Below are 13,619 nucleotides of genomic sequence, written 5' to 3' on the forward strand. Positions count from 1 at the left end.
ATGGTCCGGTGGTCTCATTGTATTGCGTCGCGCCCGCTATGATATTTGTATCAAGCGAGGATGTTGCGGACCCAAAAATCACAATCTCCGACTTCGGCGAAGCCTTCTTCGATAATGAGGAAGAACACACAACTCTACGAGCTCCAATCACTCTACTACCCCCGGAATTCTTTTTTCACGAGCGCCTCGGTCCTGCGGTTGACGTGTGGACGCTCGGTTGCACTCTCTGCGAGATTCTTGGCGAGCGGCATTTATTCGAAGGGTTCATGCCGGACCAGGACGACATCATTGCTAAAATACTCAGCACTCTGGGCGACTTACCAAAGCGCTGGTGGGAGCAACGGGAACACAGAAACGACTTCTTGAAGATGATTCATGGAAAGAAGACACGCAACGAAATTATTCGCCATACTCGAGACCCTTGCGTGAGCGCATGTGTATCATGGGGCGAGGAGAGGATCCTGAACCTTGCGAGCTCAGCGCGGAAGAGACGGCAAGCCTTGAACAGCTGTTGAGGGCAATGTTGACCTACGATCCTTCCGAGCATATCACCTCAAGTGAAGCAGTTACTTCAGAATGGATAGAGAGGTGGGCTCGGCTCGAGGTTCAGAAGACACACGATATCAAGTTGTAATTATAGCCGGTTACGAAGGAATCGCTCGATATAACCAACGCGTGAGACCAGGGAGAGACATTGCACAGACCGCCGACTCCTTCAGTCGCCAGTACAAACCATTGGAACGCGTCGACTTCGAAGCCGTTTGGACAGTACTTCATGCTCCAAGATACTACTTTGTGTACGGTACCACCGTACAGCTGCGGCTGGAGGCAGCCGAGAACGTGAGCACGTCTACAGGATCAGTTGAAATCCTTCCGCAGCTCGGCTTCTTAGCAGCAAGAGAGGAAGTCACTTTGAGCGAAATAGCAACGAGGAGCTATGGCAGGAAAGCAGTGTAGGGTACATAAACATTGCGTGCTTAATCAGATTGCAAGTTGGCGGGACACAACCATAACTACTCTCCCCGCCGGAAATTATTGGAATCACGTGACGTAGCACGTGATCCATCACCAAACTCAGCCAGCTCGTTTTGAATGACCTTTTAGTTAACCACCGCCAAACCACCACTAATATACACACAAAACGAGGTCTAGATATTAGTATCCCAATGCGCGCTTATATTGTTACCTTGCGCCTTTTTAGCAAGCTTAGTTATATCGAAATTAAAGCTAGAACCGGTGTTGCAGCATCAACTTACTGCGCAATCTATAAACGCGCCGAACAAGCCTCCCAACCAGCAGCACTCGATATCCACAAGCTTTTATCTCATCTTGACGATAAGCTACACCCTAGCCGGCCACCTATTATAGCCGATAGCTCCGAAGAGTCTGCTGCGGTACGCTCTCGATTTATAGAGTATAATAACGAGTCTTTTAAAGACGCCACTCAGCCAGTTCTTAAAGAGATTGGGCAGCCTCATCTTACACGATCTACTATCGAAAACATAGCCCATAACCACCGCGATCCTGCCCATCCTTATAAGATTATCCGCGGCTACCAGCCTCTCAAACCAATCCTCAAGCCACATCATAAGGAGGACCGGATCGTCCATTGTAACTAGATAGATAAAAAAATTAACGAGGGGGCTATCTTCATATACTCTGACGAGTGTCAAATACCCTTTAGAGGACCAGCTCGCCGCCGTGCTAAGGTCTCTCGTCCAAAAGGTGCCTATCCAGCAGAGTATCCAAGTCATCAACCAGCCAACCCTCGGTTTAGCCTCCAGCTTTCAGCAGCTACTTGCGACAAGAGCGTTATCGAGTTTCCTACCTATATTTAGGAGCCAGAGGATGAAGAGCTTGCCGAGAAGCTTCAGATAGATCTTCAAAAAGACAACGAGATAGGAGAGGCACGGGTTCAACGGCTCCGCGATCAAGCTCTCATCCAGGGCACCCCTGAGTTCAACGCGCTCCGCGATCGCAATGCCGAAATCAAGCACAACAACGATAGCCTCAAAGCCAAGCGTCTTCGCAAGGGCATCCAGCTCCCATTCACCGTTAAGAGGTTCTTCAAACACACCCCGATCGTGAGGCAGCGGGACAAGCCAAAGACGAGAGGCAAGAGCAAGGGCAAGAGCAAGAGTAAGGGGGGGCTTGATGGCTATCACTATGCCAATCGAATCCTCCGCGGTATGCTGATACCCTATTATCAAGCCGTTCAAGCCGAACACCCTAATAAGGAGGTTTATTTGACGCTTAACAATAGCGGCGTCCACGATTATACTCTCAGAATATATAAAGACGTGCTGGAGGAGGCTGGGGTTAAGATAGCTGACTGGCCAGCCCTATCACCAGACCTCCATTCAATTAAGCAGTGCTTTAACGCGCTAAAGGACTATACCGTACTAGAGCGGTGGACCAGCTCTAGCCAAGAGGCTAAAGATGAGGCCAAAGACCTTATCACCAAGAGTTGGAAGCATAACTGCCGTTAAACAATCCAAAAGCTTATATCCAATAAGCGATTCAAGGAAAAATCGCATCTCTGCAGACAAAACGGCGGCGGCAACCACTTTAAGGGCTAGCCATATCTATATATAGATCTCTATTCAATTGCGCGATTGACAAAACACCAGTTTTATTCTATAAACAATGAATACGGCGATTATATACCCTCACCGCGTGGTTTGGTGATGGAGCACGTGCTACGGCACGTGATTCCAATAATTTCCGGCGGGGAGAGTAAGCAGGTCTCTTGCCCGACTCTTGCCCGATCCCTGTCCGACGACCAAGGGCGGGCCAAGCTCTCCCCGCGGAGCCGCCAACTCAACCTTGGAATACACCCATGAACGAAGCCGGGCGATCTGCGTGATCGACAACGTGGATGTCAAACCGGGAGATTTCGGCCCGTGCACTTCACGACCTTCTCCTGTCGAATCTCAAATAGCTCCAGTTTCCCAGCGCAGCCATCGTGTCCATCGTTCACGGAAGCTCACGATCGCCGTTTCAAGCGCCTAGACACACCGGTCAAAGCAAATTGTGTCTCCCGATGAACAGCGCACGTTCGTGATAATCAAGAAACGGTGCTGCGTGGCCGACAGCTGTTTTAGAGCACCTACGCTGGTGGCGCATCCTCCGCGAATCTTCTCGTGGCTAGCGTTGAGCTGCCCTTCCAAATCAATAAACAGCAGCAAGGCTAACCTGCCTCTCTTTGACCGTTCTACGTCACTGATGGCTCGGGCCGCTAATTTTGGGGTAAGGAGCAAGAGGTGAAGTATGATGCGGCGAGCCGAGCGCGGCAAGACTGTTCTGATACATAATCGTTTCTTCTTTCTTCACGTTTCCGAAGTCCACGCAGCCATTCTCTACCGTTGTCGCTGTCTCTCCCAACATGGCAGTCTTGTCTGTACTCGCGCTCGCTCTCCTGTCTACCGGGGCCGCAGCTAAAGTCTGCACTAATGTCACTGTCCCGGTCGATATCAACGCCCGCCAAGGTGTCTTTGATGTCCCCGTTCTGCAGGGCAACCTGGATGCGACGACATTCGCACAGAACTTCACCAACATTGGACGAAATTTCACAGACGATGCTCTGGTAGACTACCAGACAGTAACTGGTCGCTACAACATCAGTGCCAAATTCTGTCGTCCAGATCAAGAAAATGGCACCAACCCCACCGTGCAGGTCTTGACTCACGGCATTGGCTTCGACAAGAGGTAAGACCTCGTAAAGTTTGAAAGTGATAGCTTTCGCTGACCTGACTGCGACCAGTTACTGGGACATCCCCTTTAATGCGTACAACTACAGCTACATCGACGTCGCCGTTGACGACTACGGCTTCAGTACTGTTAGCATTGATCGATTCGGCATTGGGAATTCTTCGAAGGGAGATCCCCTCAACCTCATCCAGGCGCCAGCCGAGGTCTCCGCCCTTTATGAGATCACCAAGATGTTGCGTGCTGGCACCTTCCCAACCGTCGACACTGCGTTCAAGAAGATTGTGCATGTCGGCCACTCCTTCGGATCTGTCCAAAGCTACCTCCTCTCTGCTCTGGATCCCACCGCTACAGACGGACTTGTTCTGACAGGCTGGTCGTTGAATGCTACTTGGCTACCGCTTACCCTCGCAGACTGGAACGTTCACCTCGCTCGTCTCAACCAACCGCTTCGCTTTGGGAACATAAGTACCTCCGCCGTACAGCAGGCGTACTCATACTTGGACAGTTTCGGCGCTGGCAATACCGATCTTGTCGAGATACTCGATCGCGCGCTCGCTCTCGTCGGCATAGACATCAGTCGTCAAGACATCTGGGAGGAGCTGGCGACAACAGAAGTCGGCGATATCGTCAATGGCGTAAACGAAACCGTCACACCGATCCCGCAGGACTTGCCCACCGGCTACCTGACCTGGGTCGATTTCACCGCCAACCAGTTCGCCTTTCTCCTCCCTGGTTTCTATGATCTCGCTCTCGGTCTCTTCAGCGAGCGGACGAAGCAGCCGGTCACCTTGGGCGAAATCTTCACGCTCGGGAATGGTGCGCCCCCTACTACGCCCTTCTCCGGGCCAGTCCAGATTGTCACGGGTCGGCAGGATGTGATATACTGCGGTGGTGACTGTTTGGCGACCGGTGGTGTGGCAGAGAGCATTCCCGCGATGGCACAGATGGCATTCCCTAACGCCAGCGCGTTCGAAGCATACATACAACCCAACACCGGTAAGACATCTGTTTGCTAAAGACATGTGCAGAGCTAACTTCTGTATCAAAAGGCCATGGAATCAATGCCCATTACAATTCGACTGGCGCATATCACGTCATTCAGCAGTGGCTTCTTAGTCAAGGGCTTGGAAGCTCATAGCTGTTGGAGTGCCGTCCCGTAGGAGCAAGTGAAGAGCTGAAGGTCAATGGATGGGGGCGGTGATTGTACATAGCTGGTGGGACGGTCATGTTGTAACTACGTCAAACGACTTAATGATCTTGTACTTAGGAACAGTAGAACGCAGAACGAATCCGGCAAGCCCGTATTCTGCAGAGGTGGCTTTCGCTATCGCCTTCACTATCCAATATATGAGTGAAGCCGTACGAGTCAACACAGTCACAACAACTCTATCCGCAGAATACGCGAAAATTCGAGACACGCTATCATCATACGTAGCGCACAGTTATCATGTTCCTGTAAGGACAAGTCAGCACACACACCAAGACATTAGCACTGCTTGCATTCGAGCGGATTGTCGTTGGTTCAGGATACGTCAGTATCTGTAGTTATAACCTCATTTGAGATCAGTGGGTTGAAGAAGTGGATCATCATGACAACTCGTAAAGCGACAATTGAGCAATGGCAACTTACCTGTGCTTGTTCACAGCGTCGAGTGCAAAGGAGATGAAGGATTAGAGAACGCAGGCGGTGATGCGGAATTCTGCGATTCGGACAATCTTCGGCTGAAAGGCCGAGGAAATTTTGGAAAAGACCCTTCAGACTCCATCTCGATCCGCAACTCGATGCTCTGAACGTCAAATCAGTCCACCACCATGGCTCCTCGACGCAAGAGACAGAGACTTTCCGAAGACGGTACAGCCCTAGAAGTAGGGCAGGCAGAAACCTCCGCCATCGAGCCCAGCGGACCGCAAGCCTCAGCCGAGAAAACCGCACGCAAGGAACAGCAGCATAGACGCTCTCTTTTCGTCCGCTCTTTACCAGCGACTACCACGACCGAGGACTTGACAGAGCTTTTTTCGCAGTCTTATCCAATCAAGCACGCTGTCGCCGTTACGGACCCGGCTACCAAACAATGCAAGGGCTACGGCTTCGTCACATTTGCCGACGCGGAAGACGCTCAGCGGGCGCAGGAAGAGTTTGATAGTTCTGTGCTTCAGGGGCGCAAGATCAGGGTCGAGGTTGCAGAGCCTCGACACCGAGATGAGCAAGATAAGGGTAGCGTGCCGTCCGCAGCAGCAGAAGCCAAGGCCACAAGGGAACAGCGGAAGAAAGAAGCACAGCAGCAACAGCAGCCGCCGAAGCTGATTGTGAGGAATCTGCCTTGGAGTGTCAAGGAGCCGGATCAGCTTGCTGCGCTGTTTAGGAGCTATGGCAAAGTCAAGCATGCGACGATTCCGAAGACGAAGCCGGGACTCTTGGCTGGGTTTGGGTTTGTGGTCATGAGGGGAAGGAAGAATGCGGAGAAGGCTATCGAGGGTGTCAATGGGAAGGAGCTGGACGGGAGGACGGTTGCGGTTGACTGGGCGGTGGATAAGGAGACTTGGCAAAATGAGCGGAAGGATGTTAAGGAGGTTGAGAAGGTTGAGGAGGGAGGGGATGGCAGGGATGAGGAGGACTCACTCAACTCTGATGCGGACAAAGTCACAGACGATCTAGCAGATGGCGATGTCATGTCTGACGAAGAGGCATCAGAAAAGGAAGGTTCGCCGGCCGAGGATGACGATGACGACGACGTTGCCTCGGATGGTAGCGACGAGTCCGACATTGCACAAGCTCAGAAGCAACAGGTTTATTCTGGGACTCTCTTTGTCCGGAACCTGCCATTCACCTGCACAGACGAAGATCTAGAGGAGCACTTCTCGCAATTCGGGCCGATACGTTATGCGAGAATCGTCCTTGACCGAGCGACAGAAAGACCGAAGGGCACCGGCTTCGTATGCTTTGTGCAATCCGAGGATGCTGGCATGTGTGTGAAGGGGGCGCCCAGGCAAGCCCGAAGAGCGCAGGATGCAAAGGATCCGGCCTCTGCGATATCTCATTCCATCCTTCAGAACGAAGAGTCCGACCCAACCGGCAAATACACCATGGACGGCCGAGTATTGCAAGTAACAGCAGCCGTAGACAAATCTGAAGCCAACCGACTTACTGCGGAGGGAGTTACTCACCGCGGTGACCGCGATCGAGACAAGCGTCGTCTATACCTTTTATCCGAAGGCACCATCGCGTCGAACTCTCCGCTTTACCAGATGCTCGCACCCTCAGAGATCACTATCAGAGAGGCTAGTGCAAAGCAACGGAAAGCACTTATCGAGAGCAACCCTTCACTGCACCTCAGTCTGACTCGTCTGTCCATCAGGAATATTCCGCGCAGCGTTACTTCAAAAGATCTCAAAGCTCTTGCGCGAGAGGCTGTGGTCGGCTTTGCGAAGGATGTAAAGGAGGGTAAGCGTCAACGGTTGTCGAAAGAGGAGCTGCAACGAGGTGGTGAGGCAATGCAACAAGCCGAGCAAGAGCGAAAGGCGAAAGCGAAAGGGATCGTGAAGCAAGCAAAGGTGGTTTACGAAGGTCAGGAAGGGTCCAAGGTGGACGAGTCGACCGGAGCTGGCCGCAGTCGAGGCTACGGATTCATCGAATATCACACTCACCGATCAGCACTCATGGGGCTAAGATGGCTCAACGGCCATGCCGTCGGGTACCGGACTCAGGAGAAGCAGGGCAAAAAGGCGTCGAAAGACGACATTCAAGACAAGAAGAAGCGACTCATTGTCGAATTCGCGATCGAGAATGCACAAGTCGTTAGCCGGCGGACGGAGCGCGAGGCGAAGGCCCGCGAGAGATCGAAAGCCGTTACCAAGCAGACGCACCAAGCCAATGGAAGCAACCCTACTAAGGGTGGGTCGTCTAAAGGTGCTGGATCGCGCCCAGAGCAGGGTTCGCGGAAGCGGAAGCGTGCCGTTGATGCGAGCGTTACCAGGTTTCAGCCCAATCCAAACACCGTCAGCTCGCCTCCCGCTTCCAAAGACGATAAGCTGGCCCAACGCCAGAAGATCATAGAAAGGAAGAGGATGATGCGGCGCACACGGAAGAAAGCTGCTGCCTGATGTCTTTCCCTTGGTTCAGTTCACGCCCAACTGAGCCGGGCGTTATTGTTCCAGGCTGATGCTTTTTACGTAGAGGTCTTGTCATGATGGTGCACAAGCACCAGCATTTGACAAGCCATTCACCCTCGATTGGCATATTCTATTCCTTCTACTCAAACGTCTTTGGTTCACCGGCAGGGTTCAACGTGCCCCTGAAAGTCGACTATGCTTATGGCTTGATTTTCACGGCAAGTGCTCAATGACTGCTCATCACATAGCCGTCTCTTCGATCTCTCTACTGATGGCTTTCTGTTGCTCTCAGCCAGCCAACCACACTAATGCAGGCGGGCCGTCTGCCCTACGGGCCGCTACGGCACCACTCGGCTGTAAAACAGTCAAAGGCAGGATGCTGTACTACTGGCGAACGCGCATGCCAAGCCAGCGTGGGGAAGCGGTTTCATCCTTCCGTGCGACTTCAGATACATATATTCTCCGAAAAGCGTGCCTATCGAAAATGTGAGATGTGATCTGCATACCATTCTTGCTGCTTATGGACAGCAGACTTCTTGTGCGATCAAAGCCGGTTGTTCCTATGGCTGAGCTCGTGGTGCACAGGATGACTCGACAGAAAGCCGTTCCCACTTCTTGCACTTTGACATCACCCTTTGCAAGCTCCCACAGTCATCAACTCTATCCATTGCCAATCGCTCATGTGTCATAGGCCGGCGACTGCTGTTCGCCCACGATGAGTTCGCTTTATCTGCTGATTACTCTGTTCGTTTCCTCCCCATCATTGCTTTTGCTGCGGCTCCGCTTCCCTGCAACAGCCACCGATCCTTGTTCATTGTGATGAGTCGCAAGAACAAGCTCCATTCCCATTGCATTCAATCATGTTAAGGGTCTAGGGCTACATACTACTTCACCGGCCACTGATGTGGGCACCACGCGTACTGATTTGACGATGCGATAAAGCGGATATGGAGTAATCAGGCGAGGCTAGTTCTCCTCGTAATACCACTCAGCCCGCGGAACTATCGCGACATCTCTCTACGACATCAACAGATAAATCACGAGAACCGCGGAGACCATCTGTTCTCGCGTCATCATATCGCTTGCTCACAAGTTACCGCTCAGCCTCCCCGAGTCCATCAAAGATCCTCCTTAACGCCCAGATTTGCAGGTACGCTGATTCAAAGGCGCTACAAAGATGCCACATTTCCACCAAGCCGCCGACTGACAGCGCAATAGACACATCGCAATGTGCCATTACGAAAACATCCACTATAGCTGCGCACACACCGTCCGCCGCCTGATCAAGTACTGCCACTTCGCGCGAAACGATCCTCTTCATGAATGCCATGGCGCATGGAGGGTGGTGCGGGAATGGAACTCCGACGACTACTGCCCGGCTTGCGAAGTCATGCTAGCTCGGGGAGCTGCAGTCCACGTTACTGGCTACCGCCGGTAGACTTCCTAAGACTGAACGTTTCAAGCTTGAGCCACTTTGGGGATAAGAGGTTCTTCCAAGACTTACATACGGCGCGGAGATTGTTTGGCATTGGCTTGGAGGAACTCTTGGACTATGTTGCTGTGGCTGGCTCACGTGGATGCTTTGGTCGGTGGTGGCGATCTTGTGGCGGCCGCTCTTGTATTACCGGCATCATGTTCCAGTGTTCCACTGCGCGTTGCCGTGGATGCTTCCATCACGATTGGTTGGGCATGTGTTGTCGGGTAATTCTACTCAGTGGGTAACTGTTAATGATTGGGACTTGCTGTGGGATTTACATCAAGCCAGTAATTAGGTAGGCAGCTTCTGGTGTTTGACGATTCTACTGGCGTTCGGCATTACACGGCTGTCTGCGATCCCATTGGAAGTTTACACTGTAGTTCAATTGAAACCCTCTGACACGTGACTAAAGCCGTACAAGCTGCTGGAACTGCTCGAGTTTTCAGGATCGAGCATTTGTACTTCCATGTCCCTTTGCTTGTGGCAGTACGCAACTCAATCGACCAAGCAATGCCCAACACACACACCCGGCTCCAAATGCACGCAGATATTAAATGGCCATGACTCCAGTTCGTCTAGCTTTCGTACCGCCGCGTTTACACAAACACTTCCTACACGACCTCTTCTCACCGCTACCGGCAACTTCTAAGTCTTCTCATGCCCAATGCTATAAATTTGCAGCGCCCTGAACAACGCCGACGATGTTGTACCGCTTGCTGAAAAAGGTGAACCAGTCATCCAGCACCTTCTTCTCACTATCCGGAAGGTCTTCCCACTCAGGTCTGCAATCCTCTGGCTTCAGAGACGACTTCGCCAGCGCGCGGGATGCGTCTTTACCGGCAAACACTAGTTCTCTCAGTATCGAGTTACCCAACGCGCACAACGGAGAATGATGCCAGGCCGACTACAACGAAAATTGGCTGGAATCGCGTACCATGATAGCCTGCTCCTGGAGTATACGCCTTGTTTCCGCTGACGTCGAATATTGTACCCTAGGACTCGGATTTCAGTCTCGCATAGACTGTTATCGAGTCTCGGATTATCACCTTCATTGCCACATATGTCGGATAGTCCACATTCGTGCCTGACGTAAGAGACGGTTGGCGCATGACACAGAAGAGCATAGTAGCGATTGAAGTCATCAAGTCTTACCATCGCATTTTGAGAGATATTCCGGGCTGATCGGGTCGTTCTTGGGCGGGTCGAGCTGGACAGGCGTCTTCGGCTCGAACTTCTTCGATTGGCTTCCGCTACCGTCTGCCATGCTTGCTCGTTTTGAGATCTATTGAGATAAGGAAGCAGCCGTTAAGATAGCTGATATTGAATCACCAGGGTTGGCCTCGGGACGTTGGAGCCTCATCGGGCGCGATGCCGCATTCGGTTTACTTTCTTTCGGGTACGCTTCGGGTCGCGAGGCGGACCGTTGGCACGACTCTGCTGCAATGCACATGCGATGCTGGTGTTGCACAGCAAACTTGGCGCGTACTCATGCTGGATGCAGCAAGTGAGGGCTTCTGATATCACTTTGTGAGATTTCACGTCTGTTCACCAGTGTTGGGGACGCCCCCACGAGTCGAACGGGCTCATGGGGAATCGTGAGCAGACTTTGGTCTGATAATTTACGCATCTACAATGCGATACTCCGTAATATACATTTTGCATCCTAGGACCTGGCCGTCTTCGTTCTTGTTTCTCGATCGCGTATGTACAGCAAGCCGATGGAATCCAACTTCGGTACCCTCTGAGCACCCAAGACGGCGGAGGTTGATATACCTGCCGATTAGGCATCGACGCGACACATCTCTCTTCTTTCAGGTCTTAACAGGTCGATCGACCATTAGCGTCACAAGCGAGTTGACCACCTCCGCAGCTGCAAGGACCGTTGTTTCTCCCCTGTTGTCGTAGATCGGCGCAACTTCAACTGCGAGGGTAAATCGGTAAGCATGAGTGCATTCGATGAGGACATTGGTCAGTGGAAACCAAAACACAGCATACGTACCAACGTCAGCACCAATTACTTCCAAACCGTTGAGCCCGTCGAGGATTGTGAGAAGCTCTCGGGTGCTCCAGCCCCCGACCTCCGCAGTTCCCGTACCTAGTTTACGCACCCCGTCAGAAGTTTGTAACGAGTCAACAACGCTTGGCGAAGACCTGGGGGCGATATCGGCCCCTCGGACATCATTTGGACCGGCATCAAGTTTCGAGGCGGTTCGTGTGGACCAATCAAGGAAGACTCGAGGTGCCTACGGCTGTGCTCCAAATGCCGCGCACTCAATCAAACCGGACCGTGCAAATGAAATGCACTCACCGGGCGCGAAGGCTGGGTCCAATACGTCTATATCGACGCTGATATAGACGCGTTGTCCGTCGACCCTGTCCTTGATCTTTTCAATGACACCACTCGTACCGATGCGGTCGATGTCTCTCGCCCGCACAATCTCGAAGCCGCATCTGACATCGTTGCGCAAATCACCTTTGGGCCGGACAAGCGGTGCTCTGATACCGGCGTGTATGGAGGAATTGCTGATCAACCCTTCTTCATGCGCAATGTGCAGAAACGTGCCGTGGTTCACGCCACTACGGATTACGCCTTATTAGCGCTAGTTGCTCATGCGGATATCCAGCTTTTTTGTGGCTCGAGAATGACATGCTTACGCATAATGAGATATACCGCCGCCTAAAGTAAATTTAGCAACACCCTGATGCCTCACGATACCAACTGCTTACTTACCGAGCACTTTAGGATCCCATGTGTCTTTTCACCCGGTTGTCAGCTTACGCATGAGTACAGAGGGTTCTCTTTCCCTACCAATATGAGAATCAAAGTGGATGACGCTCACTTGACCCCATCGCTCATGCGTGGATCTCAGCGCCGACAGCGTAGTGGTGTGATCTCCACCCAGGGTGATGATTCTTGGCGTAGTATATGTGCTTGAATTGGTTCTACGCCCTGATATAACCTGTGAGGCGTCCATCAGCATTGGCCGCTGAGCCAACCCGCTCATTGAACGCTCCCCTAAAATACTTGACGCGTTGAAGCCGAGAGTCACACAAAGACTGTTGGCTCACCTTATGAGCCTTATCTAGCTGCCGCAGGGCAGCGGTATTATCCTAGACGCAATCAGCCTATATCTCATTGAGTCATTCATGCAGTACTGCACCAGAAACGTCAGAGGGGCATCGCCGCAATCTACTAGCTTGGCCCAGTCGAGGTATTGATTCTTCCCTGTAGAATGCAGTTGGCTGTTAGCCCTAGATCCGAAACGCTACTACCCGTACAGACGACTTCGCGGCAACGGGAGCGTAAGCGGGAGGGTCGCCGCATGCCGCTTCGGCTGCACAAAGGCTGAATGCCGGAGTCGGAGTGGAAGACAGTTGCAGGGTTGACGGGACTGATTCGGGACGCAGTAGCCGCTTCAAATCTCATAGGATGCCGAGAGTTTCCTTCACGGTTCCCGGATCTGGAGTGACGCGAGGTCGGGCTCTCTAAGATTGCCCTTGATTGTTCATGCGGAAAGAGGCGTCTAATGCAGCCGATGCTGCATCTTCGTGGATGTTGGTCATACCGGTATACACGCTCCATGCTTCGCCCGCAGAGATCCTTCTGGAGCCTTGCCTGATGCCGGTTGGCCCAAAGCGGGCTCCTGGTCGAGCTGTGACACCCTGTACAGCCATGTCAGCTACAGATTTGTTCTGGCCTGCAACTCCACGCTTCGAGGGCTGTCGCCCGGGTAGAGCGTCTTGGATATGAAGCAGTATATGCCCTTGCTCTTATCTCTCATATCGAGCGTAGAGGAAAACGCTGAGGGGTATTTGAAATTCATTTCGGCTAGAGCATAACATCCCTTTATGCACACTAGGGTCCGCGCTGATATGAATCATTGGCCTTAAACATACCGTATCAAATGGTGCACCGAGAAAGGCAATGTCAAATTTCTCAACCTCTCCGTCGGCCAAGCATTTCACAAAGGGGGAGTTCGCAAACGTCGTCAGCCCAGCATAAGCATTTGGCTCCGGAAACTCCGCTATTGCATCGTCGCCACTGGTGACAAACGGACTCTGTACGCCTGATACTGGCGGGAAAACAACGTCGCGCGCCGTAACCGCGAGCGGGAGTAGTAAATGCAGCAATCTTGGATGCATTGTCTCTTAGCGAAAGGACGGACCGACAGCCAGACAACTCGCAGCCGTGCTACTGCGTAAAACAATTGCGAGTTGAGTAGCTATTCACAGTGTATATCTGTCCGAAGGTCGACGCGATCAAGTTAAAGCACAGGTTGGATCGTGAGTCATGTGTAGGAGGCTGCCCAGGCGTTTGGCT

At 52.3% G+C, this 13,619-nt stretch overlaps 5 protein-coding genes across 5 annotated transcripts; 3 read left to right on the top strand and 2 right to left on the bottom strand.

The window, feature by feature from the left end:
* Positions 1–38: 38 nt before the first annotated feature.
* Positions 39–2,489, top strand: W97_00332 (uncharacterized protein; the record flags this gene model as incomplete). Its single annotated transcript, XM_007778248.1, has 2 exons — positions 39–425; positions 1,839–2,489. The coding sequence occupies 2 exons, from the start codon at positions 39–41 to the stop codon at positions 2,487–2,489; spliced, it is 1,038 nt and encodes a 345-aa protein (XP_007776438.1).
* Positions 2,490–3,385: 896 nt separating this feature from the next.
* Positions 3,386–4,849, top strand: W97_00333 (uncharacterized protein; the record flags this gene model as incomplete). The annotated part of the gene is made up of 3 exons (XM_007778249.1): positions 3,386–3,708; positions 3,764–4,707; positions 4,761–4,849. The coding sequence occupies 3 exons, from the start codon at positions 3,386–3,388 to the stop codon at positions 4,847–4,849; spliced, it is 1,356 nt and encodes a 451-aa protein (XP_007776439.1).
* A 674-nt stretch (positions 4,850–5,523) lies between these two features.
* On the top strand, positions 5,524–7,812 carry W97_00334 (uncharacterized protein; the record flags this gene model as incomplete). The annotated part of the gene is made up of 1 exon (XM_007778250.1): positions 5,524–7,812. The coding sequence occupies one exon, from the start codon at positions 5,524–5,526 to the stop codon at positions 7,810–7,812; it is 2,289 nt and encodes a 762-aa protein (XP_007776440.1).
* A 2,153-nt stretch (positions 7,813–9,965) lies between these two features.
* Positions 9,966–10,562, bottom strand: W97_00335 (uncharacterized protein; the record flags this gene model as incomplete). Its single annotated transcript, XM_007778251.1, has 4 exons — positions 9,966–10,144; positions 10,233–10,290; positions 10,345–10,382; positions 10,451–10,562. The coding sequence occupies 4 exons, from the start codon at positions 10,560–10,562 to the stop codon at positions 9,966–9,968; spliced, it is 387 nt and encodes a 128-aa protein (XP_007776441.1).
* Positions 10,563–11,109: 547 nt separating this feature from the next.
* Positions 11,110–13,441, bottom strand: W97_00336 (agmatinase; the record flags this gene model as incomplete). Its single annotated transcript, XM_007778252.1, has 10 exons — positions 11,110–11,219; positions 11,298–11,393; positions 11,607–11,875; positions 11,954–11,975; positions 12,030–12,053; positions 12,108–12,258; positions 12,368–12,409; positions 12,460–12,524; positions 12,865–12,961; positions 13,196–13,441. 10 exons carry the CDS (start codon positions 13,439–13,441, stop codon positions 11,110–11,112), a joined length of 1,122 nt encoding a protein of 373 aa, XP_007776442.1.
* Between the last annotated feature and the right edge of the window lie 178 nt (positions 13,442–13,619).

The sequence above is a fragment of the Coniosporium apollinis genome (assembly GCF_000281105.1).
Source record: "Coniosporium apollinis CBS 100218 chromosome Unknown supercont1.1, whole genome shotgun sequence".
Lineage (NCBI taxonomy): Eukaryota > Fungi > Ascomycota > Dothideomycetes > Coniosporium > Coniosporium apollinis.